We start from the raw sequence: 20085 nt of genomic DNA on the forward strand, positions 1-20085 counted from the left end.
CTTCAGCTAATCTTTTCCTTTTCAGCAAACACACCTGTGGTTACTTTAAATTCCCTCTTTTTTATCAGCCTCTACCTTGTCTGTTCTTTCTTTTTCTTTGCCTTTACTAAATGAGTTGATCCACTGAATTTATATGTATATCACTGTTTGTCACATTGGATATTTTGTGCATAATAAATCTGGTCTCAAATATCAAATCTATAATCTTAGTAACTGCAGTTATGCCTGTGGTTTCAAATATCAATTCTATTTTCATAATCTCAAAGCTTTTAACAATTTTAACCTGAACTTTACAGCCCATGCTTTCAATTGCAAGTTAGATAAACATCATCTAGATAATTCAGTTGGTCATACCAAATATTCAAATTTGAGATCAGTGCTTCTCTTTTCTCAAATCAATTATAAAACTTCAAAATGAGTTTCCACATTTCTTCTTCTTATTCTCCCTCAAGTGACATTAATTTGACCTTTTTTTCCTTTCACACTCCTAGCATAGTTCATATTCTTATAACATGTCTCTCTGCCATAACAGTATTTTCTTTATTAACTTCCAAGCTGTAACCACCAATTCTTTTTTGATTTTATATTATTCATTGAAGTATGAGAATCCAGTAGAGTTTGGGTGAACTAAGAGTTTAAAATTCTTAAAATTAGGTCATTTATTTTTTTTAATTTAATGCAGTTGGTTTTCATATTAAGAAAATCTACCAATATCTGAAAAAGAGACCATGCTCTGCTAAGCCAACACTACATAATCAAGGTGATATGGATAAGACAGACTCTAAGCTTTGGCCCATGATATACTTTCCTAAAGAAACCTCATAGACACCAGCAACCTTCACCATTGAAGTGCAGTTTTACCTGAACACCAAATAGAGATGCATTTCTTTTGCACAGATGAGGTCTGGTAGTCAGAGAATAAGACACAGTTTCTGGGAAATCAATGTCAATGACATTTTTAAAAATATGAGCAACACATATCTTAAAAATTGCCTCATAGTTTTTGTACAACATTTCAATGAAGATGTTTCTAAATTCAGATTATTGGTATTTTTTATGAAGTACAATACTGGTTGACATAATAACTCAACCTAACAGATATGAAGTAAATAGGAGTTACTACTTGCTGTCTGAAGAAGCTTCTGGGTGTCTAAATGAGAAAACTGGGTTGACATGTTCTATCAAGTAAGTTGTTCACAGCTTCCCTTGAATCATGCTAAACAGGATAGCATCCTGGGGCCATTATTCCAAAAGAAAAGCAAGATCACAAAGAAAATTATTATCTTTCTTGAGGATCATGGAAAAAGAATTTTAGAAATAAAAGATATAGTACATTCCATGTGTTGAAAGAAGTAATTTTTTAATTAGTGGCACATGCTATGACTATGAACATAGTTCAAGTGATAGTCATGAATAACTTAATTTGGTATAAAAAAGTTCTTTCTTTAAAATATTTTTCAACTGGTTACATAGGCAATAGGTTAAAATTAGAATATGCCGCAGAATATTTATTTGTGAATATTCTTGTAAAGGATATTGCAGACTATTTAGCAATCAAATAAACAGAATCAATTAACAGAACCTTATGAAAAACAAACTCAATTTTTTCCATTGCAAATCCTGTTATAAACAGTTAATAGCAAATTTTCTTTCATGCAACTAATTCTGAATTGGTGTTTTTAGAAAAATTTTTAATTAAAAGTGTAATTTCAGTAATAATTATACTTGAGAAATAATTTCACACGTCAAATAATTATGTAAATTAAATGAGGCACAAACTTGTTACAAGGGAGAAGCAGATTTCCTTACAAGGAAAAGAATAAGTATTTTCATGAATGTGTTATTAATAAAATAATTTTTACTGAGGACAAAACAATAAAAGTGGTTGAAATAAAGGATGTAATAACAAGAACAAAATAATATTTATGGTATTCTGAATTTAGAGACTTAAAAGTCAGATTATATCTTTTATTCCCCCTAACTCCTTAGCTTAAAAGAAAATGTACCTTGAGCCAAGGATATAACTCAGTGGTATGCTACAGTTCACATATTGTGTGTGCGAGTCCCTAGGTTTGATCCCTGGCATTGCAAAAACAAACAAAAACACTTGGAAATAGCGAATCAGAGTGAAAAATCATGATTTAATACAGCACTTGGAAAAGAGCTTTATTAATTAATTTAGTGAAAGTTTAAGGGAAGAAGACACCTAGTAGGAAATATTTGCCATCCTCCTTTGTTTTGTTTTTGCGGCCATACCTGGTGGTGCTCAGGAGCTACTCATAGTTTGGTGCTCAGGAGTCATGCTGGTAGTCATTCTCCATATACATCTGGGTTGGGGAGATAGCGTAAAAGACCGGAGCCAATGCTTTATATGAAAAAGACTTGCATTCTGTACCTGGTACTGAATGGGCCCCCTACTCCAGGATCAAGTCATTCGGCACCAAGCACCGAGCCTTTCACCTCAGGGTGTGGCGCCCAAATCAAAATATATTTCTATCTAGACATATATTTATATTATTAAGAAACGGTAAGGTATACTAGGACTAGATGACTCTCCTTTGAACAAAAAAAAAAAAAATAATGCCCAAGAGATTGCCCTGGACAACTTCAGGAGTGTCACTATACCTGCTTAGAGGGAATTGTGGCACCTCTGGGATTGGCATCGAAGTCCCCAGGGAGCTGCCTCCTTGTAAGAACCAGGCCATGTGACTCAGCTATCATAAACCCCAATGCAGAGCGCAGCGAGGGTGGGCAGTAGATTGATGGAAACGCTCCCAAAGAACCTAAGCACATTTCTACCATCATCTGATAGGAAACTCTCCTGTGGTTTTGAGGAATGGAAGGTCGATTTGGAATGAGTACAGCAACACACACACACATCCAGTTTTTAGCATATGGATAATATATCTCTAAAATCCCCACCATGTTCTTTGTTAACTGTCCCCACTTAAAATTAGCAAAGGGGGTAGGTAGTTCATCAAATAACTCACTTCCACCCACCTCAAACTCCACTCACCGGGAACAACCTGAACCAAACTCGCTGTGGCTAGCCTCTTTCCTGCCCACCGTTTTCACTGACTGGAATGAATACAGACGCAGAAGCACATCCTAGAAAAGTTTGAAACAACCAATGCACAACTTCTTTTTTTTTTTTTTTTTAAATCATTCCTGTCCTTTTGGTGAAACGAGCATCAACTAAAACCTGCCACAGTTATCTGTAAAAGCGTAACCCCTGGGAGAGGCATGCCCCCCATCCCCAAAGCTGTTTGATTTTTCTGGTCAGCAAATTTTAACGAAAATCCCTCCGACCTCACCGCTCCTCTGGGCCTCCTCTCCCCACCCTTCCACGTTCTCGGGCCTCGCTCCAGTCCTCTCCCCGCCTTTCCTCCGGCCCGCCCCTTTCTCCTGGCCCCGCCTCCTCGTTGAGTCAGTGGCTTGAAACTTTTAAAAGCTCTGTGCTCCAAGTTAGAAAAAAGCTTTTACGAGGTATCAGCACTTTTCTTTCATTAGGGGGTAGGAGTGAGGAAAGTACCAAACAGCAGCAGACTTTTAAACTTGAAACAGACAGGTCTGAGTGCCTGAACTTGCTTTTTCCTTTTACTTCATCCTCTAAGAAGTTCAATCACTTGGCGTGCCTACTTAAGAGAAAGAGTAAGTTTTTTAAAAAAACACTTTACCTGTATTCCTCTCTTTTTCTAACAAGTAAATCTTTTCTCCAGTCTTTAAAGGTGGGAACGTAACTTTGATCTGACACTGTTTAAATGGAATAGGGAACTTGAAAGTGTTTCTGTAGTTTAAAAGTTAAAATTGAGCCTGTGTATTTTTTTTCCTGATTTGTTAAAAAGTTTCTGTAAAAAGTTTCTGTGTATAATGCAACAGGTAAAAACTGAGATTTAGACCTTTCTGATTTAAAAAGGAACGACTTTGCCGCGTAACTGGTTCTTCATTCTGCTTTTAATTCTACTTTATTTTCGTAAACAGAAATTGTCTGAATACTTTGTAACTGGGGGGTGGGGGGGATGAGGGGCCTGAATTGGGGATTTGACCGACAATATCACAAAAATCAAAGTGCAAATTTGCTTGGCGTGCTGGCTATAGAATTCTGCACTCGTGCTTTTTCATATGGAAATCAGGTTTGCTGTCCTATAGGCTTGCAAAGCGCACTTTTCACCGAGTGCTTTGTTAAGACCCTGTGGTTCCTTGACTTGCACGTGGTCCCTGCCTAGAATTTCCCCCAGTAAACAAAAAGGTATAAAACTGCGAGCTGTAATGTTGAATTTTTTAAGGACACAGTAAATAGTTACTTTGTGTTAGCCGCCACTAAGGGAAAAAATAAAAAATCGTGAGACCCTCAGAGCCACCTTTTTATTCGACCACGCTGGCAATGCAGGAGATGAAATCCCCAGGATGGGCGGATGGTGGTTACTTTCAAAGCAGTCGCGGCGGGGAGCAGATGTTTAGGAAAGAGCGTATGCCAGGGGGCTTTTCCAAAACCTTAGCTCCTGCTCGGACGGGAGCTCCTAGAAAGAAAACGGGAAATCTGCGCCTTTAGAGAGAGCTCTGCCCCGTTCCCCAGTCTTCAGACGACCCGAACCTTAAGACGGGAAAGCTCTCGGGCCACTTTGAGTTGGGGTGGGGGGTGGGGGGAGATGCCGGAGAGCTTAAAGATGAAGCTGGTTCGTGTTTCCAGGACTCGGGGTCCTCAAGAGCCTCGCGGGGTAACTGCATTTTGTTAAGGAAGCAGTGCAGCCAGGCTCGGATTGCGCTGCTTGCAGCGTCACAGATGAAAGGACTTAGTTGAAATTTCTTGGTGGGGCCCGACGGTTTGAAGGATCGGCCCCGGAGAATGCTGGAAAGCAAATCAAAAGGAGGAAAGCCCTGGCGGAGGCCGGAGGCCGGGGGCCGGGGGCCGGGGCGGGCGCCTCCTGCCATCTTAGCCTCGGCCCGGCTTGGCCCGGGTGCCCCGGGATGTTCCCTCCCAGCTGAGCGCTCGCACCCCGCGCCGCCGAGCCGGGCCGCCGACTGGGCGAAGAGGCGAGAACGGGGCTGGGGACAAGGAGCTTGCGTGCCAAACGGTCAGAGAGCAAATAATTCAATTAAACGCGTCAATCTAATTTCCCTTTCTTCTCGCCCCGTTCACGCTGTGCTGCCTTTTTTTTTTTTTTTTAATTCTCTTCTGCTTGTTGAATCCTCCTGGGTAAGCCCGGGTGAAGAAACCTGAGTACCTTGGGAATGATCGGGCTTAAATGGCACTGCTAAACGCCCCTGGAAGTTCTCGAAACTTCCCAAGAATGGGACGGAGCGCCCCTTGACGAAATTAGGAAAGAGCTAATGACGTGTCCAAAGGCAAGTCACTCCACGATTCGGAAACCTTGGGAGTTCCGAGCAGCGGATTTGCCCACACAATATCCTCTGAGTTATCAAGTGTTTATAGAGCATCTCTGATAAACCTTATCCTCACCCACCCTGTAGCCCAGCGTCTCCTCCTCACCCTGGAGCTCGCCTGTGTTTTTTCTCGCAAAGTGGAGGGTTGAGAGGAGAGTTGAGAATTGGGGGAGAGGGGAGTACGGGGGGGGGGGGTCAGTAGGCTAGACAGCTTTACTTGGAGGGGACTGGAATTTTCGTTTGCTTCAAAGAAAAGGTGCTTTAGCTTCATACTCCAGAAACTGGGCACACCTGAGCTCAGGCTACGAAGTGACCAGGGGCAGTTTTAAAAACAAACAAACAAACAAACAAACGACGATCTTTCCTGGGATTCTAAAATCTAAGCCCACTACGCACTTTTGTACAAGGATTGGTGAAGATCAAAGGCCTTTGTAGCGCAGAAATTTCTTAAACTCCACCCCCAACAATGACACACAAACCAGTTAACTAGAAAATACCGTTTGGGAAGTGTAATTAATTAGGCAGGACGAATTGAACCCCAATTCAGACAATGACAGGAAGAGTGTTCCGGTCCTGGTGGTGTCTTACGTTCTGTGCAACGCTTTGTCCTTACTCAAATCTGGGCCGTTATTACCTGTCCTTTGTCCGGGAAAGGCGGAGGGAGTCCTTTGCCTCTACTTTCTTTTCTGTTTAAACATGTTCCACATTTTTCTGATACCTTCTAGAGTTTACAAACCACCACAGCTACGCCATTCATTGACTTCTTATTCCTTCACAGCTGAGCCTCTCTGGGATACGCGGCTCCAAAGATCATCTGTAGCGAGCATCTAATCTAAAAGGGTGTGTTTTCAGATAGAGTTGTTTTTTTTTTTACTCAGATGCCTCCAATTCCTGCTCGGAGGACTATGGAAATCTCTTGTTTGTGTTTCTTCGTTCTTTTATATTATCCAGAATATTATCCTAGTTGAGTATGTACCTCCTGCCTTTTTGTATATGATACCCGAGGGAAGGGAATGATAGCAAAGGCACCAGTGATTAATACCTTCTACTCCACCTTTCCTGTTCTGACTTCCCTTCAACGTACTTTGCTGCTTTTGAGTAGAATGTTGAAGCGAATCCACTCTCACCAGTTCAACTCTGGAGAGAAAAGTAATGATCTAGTGTTATCTGTAATGTCAATATTCAGTGTGGATAATTCAACTTAATTCCCAGAGTTTCTTCTCCCTGACCTTTGTTTTCATCCTTAAGATAGCTACTTAAATTCTCCACCTAGCCTGTAACTATGTACTGAATCTTATGCCAAAATTAAGACACAGGCCTTGGTGAGTGTCTGTGTTTGTGTGTGTATGTATGGCTTTGACCTTGACATTTTCTATAGTCTCAGTAGCCACTTTTTCTCTAGCTGGCCAGATTTCTAAGGAATGTATCATTTGTAGAGTACATTAAAAAATAACAGTAACTAGGAAAAGGAGAGGGCTTTTGTTTTTTAGAATTTTATCGTTTAGAGAAGATGCCCCAGATGTGGGCAGAAAGGCAGGCCTGCCATGTTCTTGTCTCCCTACCAGCTAACAAAAAAGGGTAAATTCATACTAATCTGCATGGGATTACTAAAATAACTTCATAACTTCATTACCAAAAAAATCAAAAGTTATATTTGGTGATGATTAGGGAAATGTCGATAATTGTTGTTGCTATTTCACTTTTAAAAATGTCAAAGTGAGAAAGAATGAGCTGTCTTTATGTGTAAAGATTTTTTTGTTTGTTTTTGGATTAGGGGGCCACACCCAGTAGTGCACAGGAGTTCGTAAGGAGTGTCAGGGACTGACCCTGGTTTGGGCACTTACCCACTTACAGTCTTACCCACTGTACTATTTTCCCAGCTCAAACTAAAGATCTTTCATTTTAATTATTTTTGGGAGGCCAGACCCAGTGATGCTTGGAGGCTACTCCTGGCTCTGGATTCTGGTGGGAAAGTGGGTGTTGAACCCAGGCAGGCTCTGTGCAGGGCAAGCACCGGAACCCACTGTGCTATCTTTCCAGCACCATAAAGATCTTTGAAATGTATAGTAGGTCTTTTTGTGGGGGGGGGGGGGAGGGCACACTTGATAGTGCTCAGGATTTACTCCTGGCTCTATCCTTGGGGATTACTCAGGGAACTATCTGAGGTACCAAGGATTGAGTCCTGATAGCTGTGTGCAAGGAAAGCATCCTCCCCTCTGGACTATCACTCATTCCCTAAGTGAGTTAAACTTTTATCAAGCTCTTGCCCGCTCAGAGCTTTGTGGCGTGAGTTGTGTTATTCAAAGTTTATTTATTGAAGAAATAGACCATTCTTAATATACTTGTGAAGGTCATCAGAGTGTGTTATGACAAAATAATCTGGCTATTGAATAAAAAAATGTAGTAAACTTGGAGGTGAGGTTGGGGGCAAACACCATGAAATGGTAGAAATGTTTTTGTGATTTGCATCAATTTATAATTGAAAACATGACATTTGGACTGTAGCTTCGGATGAGATTTTTTTCTCTCTTTTGACTCCAAAATGGCCATAACGAGCTGTAAACTGGGGAGTTGAGTGACTGCTGTTGAACCTGGACAGTGGTGGGTCTCTCTGCGAGGCTTCCCTTCCCCCTAGTAGCTCATCCTCCATTTATTTCATCTCATTATCCTGTGGAGCCAGAGGTGGTTGACGGTCATGGAAGACAGGCAAGGGAGAGAGGCTTACTATAATAGACATTGATATTGGACTAGGTTCGTTGTACCATAGCATTAGGCCAACTCCCCAAATTTAAGAAGACAAAGATTGAAAGTTGGAGCTGGTAACAATTTTCCTAGTACCTGAATCAAATCACTTAGCTGCCTTCATAGATGCCACAGACTATTCTTACAATATATCGTCATTATGACAATAAAGTTATATGTACATTTAGATTACTGCAGAATTGGGGGAGCAACGCATTTCACAAAAATCTTAGCTTGTAACAACATAATGGTGACACTGAATAAAAATCCATCATACCAAAGCCAGAGAGATAGTACAGTCCTTGCCTTGCATGCGACCGGACTGGGTTCAATCCCCAGTACCCATATGGTTCCCCAAGCACTGCCAAGAGTGATTCCTGAGTATGAAGCCAAGAGCAGGCCTTGGGACTGCCAAGTGTGGGCCCCCCCCCCAAAAAAAAATCCAGAAACAAAAAATTTTGTCCATGACACCTGGAGTAAATTCCAGAGTCTTTCCACCCCTGATAACAATATCCCCCACGAATTTCAGTATTATTGCCACCTAGGAATCATGCAAATCATGTAATTTCTACAGTTCCCTTTCAGTAACTGTCACTTTGAAAATGTAATAATATGCTACAAAATGTTGGTAATACTATTTATTATGCAAGTCTCCTTTTCAATCAGTTTTAAACTTGGAGGTTGGGTATATGATTACAATTTAGTGAGCCCCAAAGAGATAGGTTTTATAACCCTGGCTGACTTTTTTTGTGCAGGCCCCATTTGATTCTATAGAGATCATTCAACATCCCTGACTCTTTAAGGAATACAGCAATGAGAAAAACAACATGGAGTGTGTGTTCTAGTTAAAGAAAGGATATAATAGGGGGGCTGGAGCGATAGCACAGCGGGTAGGGCGTTTGCCTTGCATGAAGTCGACATGGGTTCAATTCCCAGCATCCCATATGGTCCCCTGAGCACTGCCAGGGGTAATTCCTGAGTGCAGAGCCAGGAGTAACCCCTGTGTATTGCCAGGTGTGACCCAAAAAGCAAAAAAAAAAAAAAACAAAAAAACAAAAAGAAAAGAAAGGATATAATAGTGCTTATTGAGAGGATTAAGGGGGGAGACAAACAATACACAGGTAAATATAGAATATGAATAGAGCAATGTCCATTTAAAAACAAAAACAGGACAAGGAATAGGAAATGACAGGACTTGAGTGCTGGCTGAGGTGAGACCAGTGCAGAGACCAAATACACACGCACACGCACACACGCACTATATAGTATGTATATATATATATATAAACTATATGTGTATATAGACAGACACATACACACATATATATGTATATGTGTGTGTCTATATATACATATATATATGAAAGGAACTACTTAGAACTGATGGTCACGGTGGATAACTTGATGGTTCGGCGTTTCCTTCCACGTCTTAAGAAGCGTAGATTGGCAAATAGGGCAAGTGTCACTTAGTGACATGAAATGTGACGAGCAGAGTGAGATGGGTCATCCAATTTTGGAAAAGAGGGGATTCAGTCTTGATTTCCTGTTGGGTGATAATAAGGGTATGATAATTATTGACAAGCATGAATATTACCAAAAGACATCTGGAATGGTCATAATTGAGCACACTCAAAGACATTTACTGCAAGAGACAGGGTTCTTAGTGATTTTTTTAAGAAAAAAAATTAGGAGGTTGACATTTTAGTTTTAGGGTTTAGTTTTTCTATTTTAAAATATTAGAAGCACATACAATATGGGATTTCTTCCCTTTCTCTTCAAGAAATAGGTCACTTGATTTATTTTTTAAGCCAGGAATTTCCAAAGACATCCTAGTTTTTTGACTTTGTGATTTTCTTTCATATATTAATGACTTTTTCATCTCCCCGATACTTTTTTTTTATATAGATACTGAGTCCCTGCTTTAGTTTCCAACAATCCTTTTTATATCCACTCCATTTTAAAGTCCAATCCTTGAGTTATACACAGGTAAATATAGAATATGAATAGAGGGGTCTCAGGAAATTCAGTAAAATTGAAAGTAAAATGTTTTCTGAGTCTCCTAATAATTATCAGGATATTAATAACAGGGAGCAACTTAACTGCAGTTCTGGCACATGATTTGTTTTTAAGACTGGCCAGGGCTGGGAACAGAACAAGTGGGTAAGTTACTTTCCGGGCATGGGGCTCACGCAGTTTGAATCCCTGGTACCACATATGGTCCCCTAGCACCACTAGGAATCACTCCTGAGCACCACTGGGTGTGGCCCACAAAGATGGACTAGCAAAAGGGACAGTCTGACGTGCTTCATTTAAAAATTGGAGCTGAGGGACAGTGATAGAGAAAAGAAGGGTAAAGTTAATGTGGATGACCCTGAGTTAAATCCCTAGAACCACATGGTCTGCCAAGTGCTGCCAGGGATCACTCCTGAGCACAGAGCCATAAATAGCCCCTGAGCACGCCCAGAAAAAAAAGTAATAAGCATTTGAAGCTTTATTTTCATAAAAAGCGGTGGGTAAAGGCACAGTGACAAGGGCTGTTCTGTCAATGGTGAGCCCCGCAGGACCTCATGCTGCCTTTCACCCACTCTCCTTTGACCTTTCTGGAACATTCTTCTTTTCTATTTGAGAATTTTCTTACTCCTCACTCCTGAACCATCTCTGGTGGTACTGAGGGCTTACTGCTGGCTCTGTGCCTGTGGGGCACTGCTGAAAGTGCTCAGGGGACCCTATGTAATGCCAGAGACAAAAATGGGGTCAGCTGCGTGTAAGGCATATGACTTAACTCCTGTACTATAACTTTGTGCCCCTTTCATAAGTATTGAACAAGAGAACTTCACCTATGTCAAGGAACCCGGGTTTGACTTGTTTTTTTTTTTTTTTCTCCTGATCTGAAATCTTTAGAATTATTTGGGACATTTAAAAAAAAAGAAAGAAAATTGATTTCTTTGGGTCCCAATCCCAGAAAATCAAATTAGTCGACAATGGTGAGTACCAGGAATGTGTTTTTAACAGATGCTGTGAAGTGACTGCAGTTCAGAAGCCACTGCAAAGGGAACTGAGAATCCTCTGATAGAACACATCAGTGCCTGGAGCTTGGGGTGGGACTTTGGTACGCAGGAGACACAAGCCTAGTTGAGAGGCTGTCAAACATTGGCTCTTTTTAAGTAAAAACCTCATGCAGCTCTTTGACTTGGTCTACAAAGTTCCAAATGGAAACCTAGAGGTAAAGGCATGAATATATGTGCTGTAAATTTGCCTCTTGTGGGGACAGGTGATCTGAATCAATTCAGATTACTGAACTGTGAACTGTATAAATGGCATTTTATTTTCCTTATTGAGGGATATTGTTTTTTCAACCAAGGCCTTGAAAAATACAAATATTAATAAGGGAGAATAACCACTTAGTTGATAGAATGTGTATTCAGAGCAAAGTGAACTACCCTCAAAAGTAATTATTTCTGTTATCTCTCTGTGCGAATCACAAGCAGTATAAGTCATCCCATTCAGTATTATCTTATGGTCTGCTCTCCACACTAGAAGTAATGACAGGTATCTACATGTTACAAGATACGAGGTGTCTAATTGGATAATTCATCTTATTTAGATGAAAGGGCATAACTCATTAACACAAATGACAACTGCGTGGGTGCTTAAAGAAAAGACAACTTTGCAATTTAGTTGATGGTGTATTAATAAAGAACTTGTATCTAGAGAACTGCCCAGTGACCCGACATTATGAAGTACTTTGGTAGAATCTTAGAATTACATGAAGGTGAAATTTTGTTTTCCATAATAAAAAGAACTTGACAAGTCCTACTTAGATATGTATTATTATTATAATATTTTTTTACTTCTCATAATGATGAAACAATGACCAAAATGAAACCTCAGTGTTTCTGGTTATATTTATAAATATGTTGAGCCCAGTCATTGTGTGAATGTGATGAAATATATGCAGACAATTTATCTTTTTTTTTTTCTTCTTGTTGTTTCACTGTCCTCCCCCCACCCCTGTCCCCACCCAGTACACACTCACTCACAAGTGGAGAATCTGAGCAAAAGCAGATGACTCTGGCAAAATCTTATAATTCCCTACAAACAGAATTAAGGCCAATTTACACATCATCACATAGACACTGTCTATTGATATAGCTCCAAAAAGTCTGTTATGTTTGTTTGACCCTCCTGGATTGTACTTCTTCATCTCAATGTCGTTATTTTCTGCTAAGTTGTAGGGTTTTTTTCTTTTACATTCTCTCACCACCAAACTGTCTATGAGGACTAAATTACTTCCTCTCACCAAAGCCTTCCTTTGGCTATCCAACTTGTCAACCCTTTGCTCTTGCTTGACTTCTTTTTATCCATCAAGTACACTGCCTGCTTCCTTGCTTCAAAGTCCAACATGGCCCTCCTGAAAAGAGAAAGGAAGCTCCCCTTTTCTTGTGGCAACTGGGAAAGCATTCACTCTCTAAGCTGTTCATGCACCTCCCACTCTTCTTCCAGCACGTTTGGCATCAGTGTCTGAGCTAAGATAACCCCCGTCCTCTGCTAATTTATGTCGCTGATGTCGCATTCTGTACCAGCCATCTTTTCATCTTTTTATTCCATCCAGGAAATCCCCAGCCAGCTTTCCTCTTTTCTTTCATCCTTCCTTCCTTTCCTTCCTTCCTTTTACCTCCCCTTTTCCTCTCCTCCTGCCTTCTCTTTTCTTCCCCCCACCTCTTTTTCAGCCAGGAAGTATAGTCATTAGAAAGAAATGTACGGTTGCATTGTAGGGAAAGTCTCCATGGATATTTTCCTCAGAGGATATAGTACCAGTTGAAAAATATTTTTTATTTATACTGGGAACTTATTTATATTCAGGTAGTCCACGAAGCCTACATATCCTTACTTTTTGTTACCCTATTCAAAATTTATTGCTAAACTCCTAAGCATTCTTCAGTTGTTTTTAATTATTAAGTAATCCTTAACTACTATATCCTTTTTCTAAATTTTCCAATTACTGCTTTCTGAAAATTGGACTTTATGCCTGTCACATATTATTATTACTAATTTCTTCCTAGCTTTCAACCCTCACCAAGGTTGTATAGATGAAAATCTGGGGACTTGTTGATGGCAGAGGGTTGCACACATGGCAGTGCTCAGGGTCACTCCTACCTTCTGGCATGCAAAGTATATGCTTCAGCCCACTTTATTTTTAAAAAAATTATTATTATTATATTATTATTGTATGTGTGTGGGGTGTGTGTGTGTCTGTGTGTGTGTGTGTCTGTGTGTTGGTACTACTGGGTCACACCTGGTTCCTTTTCACCTTTTTTTCTGAAAAAAAAAAATTTAACTTTGGCCCATCCAGCTTTACTTTTAAAAAACAATGGTGTGGGCTGGAGCGATAGCACAGTGGGTAGGGCATTTGCCTTGCATTGCGGCTGACCAGCGTTCGATTTCCAGCATCCCATATGGTCCCCTGAGCACTTCCAGGAGTAATTCCTGAGTGCAAAGTCCGGAGCAACCCCTATGCATCGCCTGGTGTAACCCAAAAATAAATAAATAAAACCCAGTGGTGCTACATTAGAATGCCTTGGCCTTGGGTGTTTGACTGTACTGATAGTTGAATATTTCTTGTACCCTTATTTTCATCAGCTAAGTAAACTATTAGTAAAAACTGAACTCGTAAAACTTTTGGGAAAGCTTTCTATTCTCTCTATAGACTTGCATCTTCTTTCCCTCCCTCCCCCCTCCTTCCTTCCTTCCTCCCTCCCTCCTCCCTCCCTCCCTCCCCATATTCAGCAGTGCTGAGTCCTACTTCAAGCTCAGTGTTTTATTTTATGGGTTTTTTGATGGTGGTTGTTTGTTTGGATATATTTTTGGCTTTGAGAAAGCAACTAGCAATAATCAGGGTTGCCTTCTCACTTTGTGCTCATTGATCACTCCTGGTGGGCCAGGATGAAGCCTAAATTTGGCAGTATACAAGGCAAAAAAAAAGGCATTTCCCGAAGTTCTATCTCTGACCCCAGAGAACATATTTTAAAATGATCTTTTGGGTGTTGAAAACTAATGCAGAAGGTAGAGCACTTGTCTTCAGGCAACTGACCGGGGTCAATTCAGGCCCCACATAATGTTCTTCTGAACATACTCAGCAGCAGTAATCCTGAACATGGCTGGGGATGGCCCAATTCTCCTCCAATCCCCCCCAAATTAATACTTTTAAATTAAAAACTTAAGTGGTCCTTTTCTTATACTACAATATCAAGAAACTAGGATTGTTTAAATATGTGCACATTTAGTCTGTGTTTGAAAGTAGATTTCTGCATAGGAACTGTCAGAGTGAATATTTCAGTACAGTATATTTTTCTTTTGTCAAGAGAACAACATAAGTACTGCTTAAGAAACACAAATATGAAAACTGCTATATGAATAAATTGTACACACAAGGACAGCAGGTTGCATCGATATGTATGTGTCTCATAGGGGTTGTTGTTCTTTTTTTTTTTTTTTTTTTTTTTTTTTTGGTTTTTGGGTCACACCTGGCGATGCACAGGGGTTACTCCTGGCTCTACACTCAGGAATTACTCCTGGCGGTGCTCAGGGGACCATATGGGATGCTGGGATTTGAACCCGGGTCGGCCGCGTGCAAGGCAAATGCCCTACCCGCTATGCTATCACTCCAGCCCCATGGGGTTGTTGTTCTTAACCTTAATTCTTAGATACTTCTGACTTTTAAATGTCCTATATTAGCATTTTGCTTAGGCTTGCATCCAGGCACTGGTCTACCAGGCAAGACTTGTCCTCATTTATCTGATGGATAAAATAAGCAGAAGCACTTAACAGCAGACAGTTTCTCAAGTCGTATGTGAGGCAGTGGTTAAGCCAGTAATGCATCTTCACCAGCTAAGATTGCAGTTCACCAGCACACACAGCCTGTTGCTTTTACTGCATCTGAAGAAAATTGTATGTGGGGTGATGAGATCAAACTCTTTTGTGTTTAGAAGACCGTTGGAAAACTTCTGAGGCCTTTTGCAATATGTTGATCCTGTGAAAGGAAGTAAAAAGTTAAATGGATAATTCTTGGTTCCCGGATAATTCTTGGTCCGATTATTTCAAAGCTTTTTTTGTTTGTTTCTTTGCAGGCTCCTCCCAGGCACCATGGGAGACTGGAGTGCCTTAGGCAAACTCCTTGACAAAGTCCAAGCCTATTCCACCGCTGGCGGGAAGGTATGGCTGTCGGTCCTTTTCATTTTTCGGATCCTGCTCCTGGGAACGGCCGTGGAGTCCGCGTGGGGTGATGAGCAGTCCGCCTTCCGTTGTAACACGCAGCAGCCCGGTTGTGAGAACGTCTGCTACGACAAGTCCTTCCCAATCTCTCACGTGCGCTTCTGGGTCCTGCAGATCATTTTTGTGTCTGTCCCAACGCTTCTGTACCTGGCTCACGTCTTCTATGTGATGCGCAAGGAAGAGAAACTCAACAAGAAAGAGGAGGAGCTCAAAGTCGCCCAAACAGACGGGGTCAACGTGGAAATGCACTTGAAGCAGATCGAGATCAAGAAGTTCAAGTACGGCATTGAAGAGCACGGCAAGGTGAAAATGCGCGGCGGCCTGCTGCGCACCTACATCATCAGCATCCTCTTCAAGTCTGTCTTCGAGGTGGCCTTCCTGCTGATCCAGTGGTACATCTACGGCTTCAGCCTGAGTGCCGTCTACACTTGCAAAAGAGATCCCTGCCCGCATCAGGTGGACTGCTTCCTCTCGCGCCCCACGGAGAAGACCATTTTCATCATCTTTATGCTCGTGGTGTCCCTGGTGTCTCTCGCCTTGAACATCATCGAGCTCTTCTATGTCTTCTTCAAGGGGGTGAAGGATCGCGTGAAGGGCAAAACCGATATCTATCATGCCTCCACTGGCCCACTGAGCCCCTCCAAAGACTGTGGCTCTCCCAAATACGCTTACTTCAACGGCTGCTCCTCACCCACGGCTCCCCTGTCGCCCATGTCTCCTCCTGGCTACAAGCTGGTGACCGGAGACAGAAACAATTCTTCCTGCCGCAATTACAACAAGCAAGCAAGCGAGCAAAATTGGGCTAATTACAGTGCAGAGCAAAATCGAATGGGGCAGGCCGGAAGCACCATCTCTAACTCCCACGCGCAGCCTTTTGATTTCCCTGATGATAACCAGAATTCTAAGAAACTAGCGGCTGGCCATGAACTCCAACCTCTAGCCCTCGTGGACCAGCGGCCCGCCAGCAGAGCCAGCAGTCGAGCCAGTAGCCGTCCTCGACCTGATGACCTGGAAATCTAGACCCAGGCCCCAGAGCATCAAGATTCCACTGAATTGTGGAGAAGAAAAGGGTGCTGTAGCAAGTGCACCTTAGGTGTTCGTTTTGTTCCAAGTGGAGTTGGTACTCAACAGCCTTCATCACAAGGCTTAGAAAAAGGCAAAGACAATAGAATACTTGGGTTCCTTGGGGGTGTTTGGGATAGGTGGGCGGAGAGGGCGGGGATAGGGGAGGTAAATGTTGGTATTTAATGTAGTTGATTCAAAGGACCTAAGTTCTAAATAAAAGTTGCATTAGGTGATACATAGGTAAGGGCTTTTTCTTTTCTCCCCCTTCTCCTCCCTCCAACCCTATCCTTACCCCGAAGCTTAGTTCTTTTTATGTGAAAGAATGGGTGAGAAATATGGTTAATTCTATTTTCTTTTCAATCAAGATTCGAAATAACTTTGGCCAGGAAACAGTGCTTCCTGAAAATCTTGGGTCTGGGTTGTTGTGGCTTTTGTTTTTGTTTTTTTGTTTTTAACATGAAGAAAAAGACAGGACTGTCCTTATGTCCCTGCTAAGACATTCCATTGTAAAAATTTGCACTTTGAAGGTGAGCTTTCCAGGCCTGACCCTCTAGGTGGCAATGGACGTATGCTACTACTTTTTAAAATTATCAGTTGAAAGTTCTGACAAGGCCCACAGAAAAAGATTTTTCCATAAATTTGGAGATCTCAGCAGTTTTTTTTTTTTTTAACATCCACTTACATCCTATTACTGCCATCACTTTTTCATCATTCCTCAACGACTATTTACATTCATTGAATGGTTTCTATAAACATTTTTTAAATAGTTGGGATGTCACTTAACATTTTGAGTTAGTCAGGGAAGTGCAAGCCATGCTCAATATTTAATAATCACTTGTATGTGTATGTGTGTGAAGGGTGTATTTTATGTCATGTATTGGTACAGTATAAACTCACAAACACAGATTTGAAAATAATGCACACACAGTGTTCAAATTTGAACCTTTCTCATGGATTTTGTGGTGTGGGCCAATAAATGGTGTTTACATTATGTAATTCCTGCTGTGCAAGTAAAGCACATTTTTTTTTCTAAATTGTTTTTGCCCCATGTATCCTATTATGGATACTGGTTTATTAATCTTTTTTCTTTTTTCATTTTTAGAATATAGCAATAATGCTATTGCTGAAATGAATGATTTCCTTTATGAAATGTAATCATTGATGCTTGAACGATAGAATTTTAGTACTGTAAACAGGCTTTAGTAATTAATGTGAGACTTAGAAGAAATGCTTAGAATGGAATATTACATGTGCCTAAATGAATTTTTGCAGTAACTGTTATTCTTATTTTGTCCTACTTAATACACATTAATTCAGAATTCATATTTTATTAAGAGTTGACAGTCTTGGGGTGACCAGCAAATTTGATGTTTGCACTAAGATTTTATTTGGAATGCAAGAAAGGTTGAAAGAGGTTTCAGTAGTACACACATAACTAATTTATTTGAAATATATGCTAAAGAAATTTACCAGTTTCTTCAAATGCCTTTTTTAAACTCATCACAGATGATTAGTGAAAATGTAGTGTCATACTTTTCCTTTTTGCATGTCAGCTACATAAACAGTTTTGTACCCTGAGAAATACTAATTTGTTTGACATTCCATGTTAAACTACTGTCATGTTCGGCTTCATTGCATGTAATGTAGACCTAGTCCATCAAATCATGAGTTCTGGAGAGTGTTCTTTATTCAATAAAATTTTAATTTAGTATAAAAATAGCCTTTGTACCTTGTGAGTTTTTGTTTTTTAAACTGCATCTGTCTTTAAGAATTTCCATTGGTTCTGAGGATTTGGATGAATAAGAATCAAGATCCAGAAATCTTTATTTTTGGTTCCTGGGTCACCCCTAATGTTGCTGGAGAGATTTTCCAGTTTGTGGCTGGTCACTCCTGGTGGTGCCTAGGAGACCATGTGGCCCAGGAACTCAAACCTCATGCTTCCCACAAGCAAGCACTCTCACCCCTTGAGCTATCTTCCCTGCTCAAAAACTAGACAGTTTCTTTCCCCTCCCTCCCATTCTGGGAATCCACTCAAATCTCATGAATTGTACTGGCCACTAAGTCACATCCCAGGTACCCCCTGTACAACATTTATTTGTCACCATATTCAAACAGAATTTAAAACTTGTTGAATCTGTAATACAATTTTAGTGAAATATGTCACTTAAAGTAGAGCAATTTCATATACTATGCATGACAAGTGAGCATTAAAAGGTCCATAGTCTTCATGATTCTTAAAGACATTGATAGTGTGAGGACCAAGGAAGGGGTTCAGTGCATACCTTGAGCTCTGCCACTGAGATCCTGGGCTTAATAACCTTTACAGTACTTTACAGTAACAAATTGTCCACACTTAGAGTAATTAAACGATCGAAGAGAGCAGACGAGTTCTGGGCAGTTGGTATTTCTATAACTATTATTCACTATTTTGTTTTGTTTTGTTTTGTTTGGGAGCCACTCCCCGTGATGTTCAGTGGTTAAGCCTGGCTCTGCGTCCAGCAATTATTCCTGGCAGAGCTTGGAGTACCATATGGGATGCCAGAGACTGAATCTGTTCAGTTGAGTACCCACTGTACTGTCTCTTAGGCCCCCAATTGCTATGACTTTTTCCAATAAATGTAGCATTTCAAGAAAAAAAACCTTCAATTTATTTCCACAATTATCATTTAACGAAATGAGAAGATTTTATGGAGTGAAATTCAAAGACCCAAGTTCAGTTCAACTAACTACTTAAAGTTTGGTAGTGGTAGGGAAAGTAGGGGGTAATGGAGTAAGATACATCTTCTGGAAATAGCCATCTAACCAAAATATTTCTCAATTTTATGGGTCCAGAGTGATATTACAGCAGGCACAGCCTATGTGGCACAGTCCATGAGCCCCAACAGGAGTGAACCCTGAGTACAGTCATGATTAAGTCCTAACCACTGCTGGCTGTGGACCAAAGACCCCCCCACACCCCCACCCTGCCAACAAAAAAGTTTCTTTAAATCGACATTTAAAATACGTAAGCATATAATAGCAGATTTTACTTGGTTTTGATTTTTTTTCCAATGTCAGGGAGCAAATTTGGGGCCTCACATATACAGGTAAGTGCTCTTCCATTGATCTAGATCTCTAACCCCAGTATACTTTTGTAAATTTTAAATTTATAATTTTTTGTAACTTATGCAGTTATCCCATTCAATCCATATCCAATATCCAATATTGGATATGCAAAAAACAGTAACAATAAGTCTCTCAATGAGAGACGTTACTGGTGGCCGCTCAAACAAATCAGTGAGCTACGGGATGACAGTGACAGTGATGCAGTTATCCCCAATTAGGGTTAGAGGCCTGGCAAGAGCATGGGCCCTCATGTTGAACTGCCACTTGGCTGAGACTCCCAGGAAAGGGATCTTGGACTCCTGGGTAGGAGTCTGGAGGTTCCCTGCTAGGATATCCCCCCCTACTCCCCCAAAAGAAAGGTCACCAACCACATGTTGGTTAGGAAAGTGGTGAGAATTCTTAAACGGAGCCCTCAGTTCCCTGTTTCCTGATACTCACAAAGAGAATCCTTGCAGAAGTTTAAAGAGTAGCGCAACTGAAATTAGTTTGGTTTTGTTTTGGGCCACGCACAGCCAT

At 40.9% G+C, this 20085-nt stretch overlaps 1 protein-coding gene across 1 annotated transcript; it reads left to right on the forward strand.

The window, feature by feature from the left end:
- Positions 1 to 3468: 3468 nt before the first annotated feature.
- On the forward strand, positions 3469 to 18183 carry GJA1 (gap junction protein alpha 1). The gene is made up of 2 exons (XM_055134856.1): positions 3469 to 3651; positions 15255 to 18183. Exon 2 carries the CDS (start codon positions 15271 to 15273, stop codon positions 16417 to 16419), a length of 1149 nt encoding a protein of 382 aa, XP_054990831.1. The 5' UTR covers positions 3469 to 3651; positions 15255 to 15270; the 3' UTR covers positions 16420 to 18183.
- The last annotated feature ends 1902 nt before the right edge of the window (positions 18184 to 20085 follow it).

Source organism: Sorex araneus, chromosome 4, assembly GCF_027595985.1.
Source record: "Sorex araneus isolate mSorAra2 chromosome 4, mSorAra2.pri, whole genome shotgun sequence".
In the NCBI taxonomy this organism is placed as follows: domain Eukaryota; kingdom Metazoa; phylum Chordata; class Mammalia; order Eulipotyphla; family Soricidae; genus Sorex; species Sorex araneus.